This window comes from Tremella mesenterica (assembly GCF_000271645.1).
Source record: "Tremella mesenterica DSM 1558 unplaced genomic scaffold TREMEscaffold_20, whole genome shotgun sequence".
NCBI lineage: Eukaryota > Fungi > Basidiomycota > Tremellomycetes > Tremellales > Tremellaceae > Tremella > Tremella mesenterica.
The window spans coordinates 290,660-294,319 of record NW_006711244.1 but is presented as its reverse complement, the minus strand read 5'-3'; the positions used below and the strand labels follow the sequence as shown (position 1 = coordinate 294,319).

The 3,660-nt window shown below is 46.5% G+C and overlaps 1 protein-coding gene across 1 annotated transcript; it reads right to left on the bottom strand.

Moving 5' to 3' along the window:
• Positions 1-362: 362 nt before the first annotated feature.
• TREMEDRAFT_66321 (uncharacterized protein) lies at positions 363-2,215 on the bottom strand (the record flags this gene model as incomplete). The annotated part of the gene is made up of 3 exons (XM_007008381.1): positions 363-416; positions 468-1,169; positions 1,424-2,215. 3 exons carry the CDS (start codon positions 2,213-2,215, stop codon positions 363-365), a joined length of 1,548 nt encoding a protein of 515 aa, XP_007008443.1.
• Between the last annotated feature and the right edge of the window lie 1,445 nt (positions 2,216-3,660).

Genomic DNA, 3,660 nt, shown 5'->3' with positions numbered 1-3,660 from the left:
ATGAGAATACTGAACGAGGGTCTAGACAGTAGAGTGAGAGAGGAGGAGGGAAGAAGGGCTGGTTTTATCAGTTTGTCGTTATTATTTTTGTTTGTTTTTTATTTCATGATCATTACGGGACATTGATAGTTTTATGACAAGACATTTATGAAATTTATAAGCATGATACGATCCGTTATAGTGGTAAAAGTAAACGAGGACGAGACATAAGACCTGTAGTAGGGCATGTTAGATGGCATGATGTCGATGCAGAGTGTAAAACGTTATGATAGGTGACGGAGAGTAGTAGCAGTAGTAGTACATAGAGAGGGAGAGGCTAGATGTACAGTAGATTGACAAGGTTCGGTTCGACAAGACGTCGCTCAAAAGTGTGATAAGGGATATGTATCCGACCAGTATGGTCGGAGTTTGGAAACCTGTGGGACAAGGGAGAAAGAAAACAGAAAGAAAAAAAAAAAAAAACATACCATCTGATCTCGTTCCATCACATCAAGATTCATCTTGACGTGGTCCGTATCGTTTGAAGGTAAATCGACGGGCACAAAAGGGGGAGTGAGAGGATCCGAAGAAGAGGGTGGTGAAGGTTCCGAAGAGTCGAGATGGGATGACTGTAAAGGAGGAGGACGTCTTTTGGGTTTTGGTCGATGAAGAGTTTGTTTCTCAAAGCCAATAGCCAGAGTATCCCCAATCCTTTTACTCCCTCTTGTACTCTCGGTGACACTTCTATGTTGAGCCAAACTACCACCACCGCCACCAGCAGCAGCAGCAACATCACCACCACCACCACCACCACCAGCAACATCACCACCCCCACCCCCACCACCACCAGCACCTTGCTCCTCCTGACCTCGACCGATCCCTCTTTGATTATCGTTACCAGGTTGATCATTCTGCCTCTTCCTCTTACTCGATCTTGTCCTACAAACAGTAGAATCATTACTGGGCCAAGCCTTGTAATTCCCAAGAATGTCCGAGTCTTCATTCACGAGACCGAGAGCGTAAACGAGGCGTAGCGGGTTCCACAGTGCAGGTCCAGGTGTGACAGGAGCAAAAGGGAAGATGGATGACGAGGCCGTGTCCGTGTCGGTGTCAGCAGGACGAGTGTGAGTGCCTAACGAGATGGGAGGGAGAAAAGGTAAGCTTGGAGAAGCGACTTGATTAGCTTGAAGCTGTTGTGTAAGAGGAAGAGAATGAATAGGGACAGATAACACGACAGGAGAGAACACGATGAGATCCGGTCGAACACGTTGGACGAGTATGAAAGATTGCCAGGAAGAGAGTAAGATCAAACCGGTATAGTTTCTTTCAAATTCGACTAGGATCTGTTGGAATATCAGCCAAAAGAGTAGAAAGAGTAGAAGAGTTCTGCAATGATAACGAGATGATGACGAGGATGAGGGATGAACAAGGATTTCAAACTCACCTGATTACACAAAGTCGCGATATCAATCACCTTGCGCCCAGGGAACCTATCCGCCGGTCGTTCAGCCCTCTCCGTCAACACGGGTCTACCCATCGAATCCACCTCCAAAATGGGTAACCTATCTTCGTCATTGTGAGAGGCGCATCTCTTCAACGTTCCCAACATCTCTAAAACCAAAGGTAAGTTGAAAACATCTTCTCTTTTCACCTCCCAGTGAGGAACGTGACGTTGGGCTAGACGGCGGAATGGATCCATCAAACGTAACATTGCGAGATCCGTGTTTCCAGATCGTTTTGACCACGCTTGGTCACCATCCGTCGTCGTCGTCGCGGTGTTGGTGTTGGCGGTGGTTAGATTAGCGCATTCTCTCCAATGAGCGGATGGGATCCAATCCACATCCGTCCCTGATATCAAACCATGTAAAGATCTGGAAGCTGTTCCGAGCGTACCGGCGAGTAGATTCTGAAGCTGGTTCTCCACTCTGATGTGCTGACGTGTGACAATGTCAGTGGCGGAAACGGCCCAGTTGGATACCCTGAAGGCAAGGTCGTGAGAAAGGTGGGAATCAACGTTTACACGAGAGACGATTCGGTCGAGTTGAGCGAGAGGTTGAGGAGAAAAGGACAACTTTGGGGGGGAAGAACAACCGAGGATGGCATCAACGACGGCTTGAGGATCGACGGGAGTGAAGCAAGGCCTGCTGATGGGGGCACGATCGACAGAAAAGCCATCGACTGGATGAGCAAGAGGGGGCAAGTGGTAGTAAGAAAACATGTTATCGAGTGTCGTCATGGCGGTGGGGTGAGGGGGAGAGGGAGAGGGAGGGCGGGGGGGAGAGGGGAGAGGGAGGAGCTAAGAGAGCTAGGCTTATAACGCCGCATCACCTAGCCCTGTGGCTAGTACATGGATTTCGGAATCAAATACAAGCGACACGGCTCATGTTATCAGAGGCTTGTTGCAACGGGAGAATTTGATGAATATAAGAATATGGTAGGGACATGAAAGAAATAATAGCAATGATCCAAGTTCCAAGTTTGTTTTGCGTAAAAGTCAATCTGTCTCGATAACTATCAAGGATAGCTTTGATCCGTCTTCTCTGCCCGAGACAGGGCAGGGAAGCGACCCCAGAACACCCAGAAGCAGTGCATTTGGCCCGACACTGATGCAGGGAGGCCAAAACAAATCTCTGAGATGATAAAGCAAGGTGAAAGTAGACTTTTGGAAACTGTGCTTTTGATCACTCTGATGGTCTGGGGCAGCTGGTCTTTTGATTTCCGACCTGATGCCACTTGCAAATAGAGTGTAACAGACAAGCTCGAATGGTGTGTAGAGCAACGAGTTCAAACAGGAACAGAGGGAGTAAGGTGGAAAGCAAGGTTTCTTTCAGTGACAAGGTATGTGTCACGACTCTACCAAGTCGTGCCCCAAATCACCTGATTCAGGGATTATCACCTGATTGTCACCTGATCAAGGGATTATCATATGATTCTCATCTGATTTGGGGATTCTCACCTGACTCTCACCTGATTTAGGATTATCAGCTGATTCTCGTATGATTCTCACCTGATTACCACCAATATCAGCTGATTTGCCTACTATCAGGTGATTATCACACGATGATACATGATATCAGGTGATTCTCGTACAAATTGAAAACATTTTTAACAATCATACGTAATGTATTTCTCACCTGATTATCAGGTGACTCCATTATACGAGAATCGTGCTGATTATTGGGTGAGAGGGTGTCCAAAAAGTATATAAAGAGCTCAGAATCTACTTTGTAGTTTTCTTTTTCTCAAGGATCAAGATATTATTTGCCACTCGCAAAAGACCTCATCTTGACATACTACTTACATACGACACATCCCTCACCATCATTACCCCTGTCCACATCATCACATACACCCTTATCGTCATCTCAACCTGCCCGGATCCTTCGCAAGTCACTTAGTCGTCCGACCATATCACAAGTCTACGGACAACATAATAACCGTCATTGTCCAAGCTAACTGAACGGTTGCAGTCCACCTGTCTTTGATCCATCGAGGTCTGTCAAGGACAGGACCGTGACAGTATGATACTATAAAGGTGTCAGAAAGTTGTCCCTGTTTTTTGTTTGGATGTAAACAGTCAGTAGTTAGCTTACATTTGTTGGTTCATACCATGGCTTGTGACTTAGTCAATGTCAATAGCAACTGGTAAGTGTGTTTCACTGAGTCTCAAGAGAAACGTCT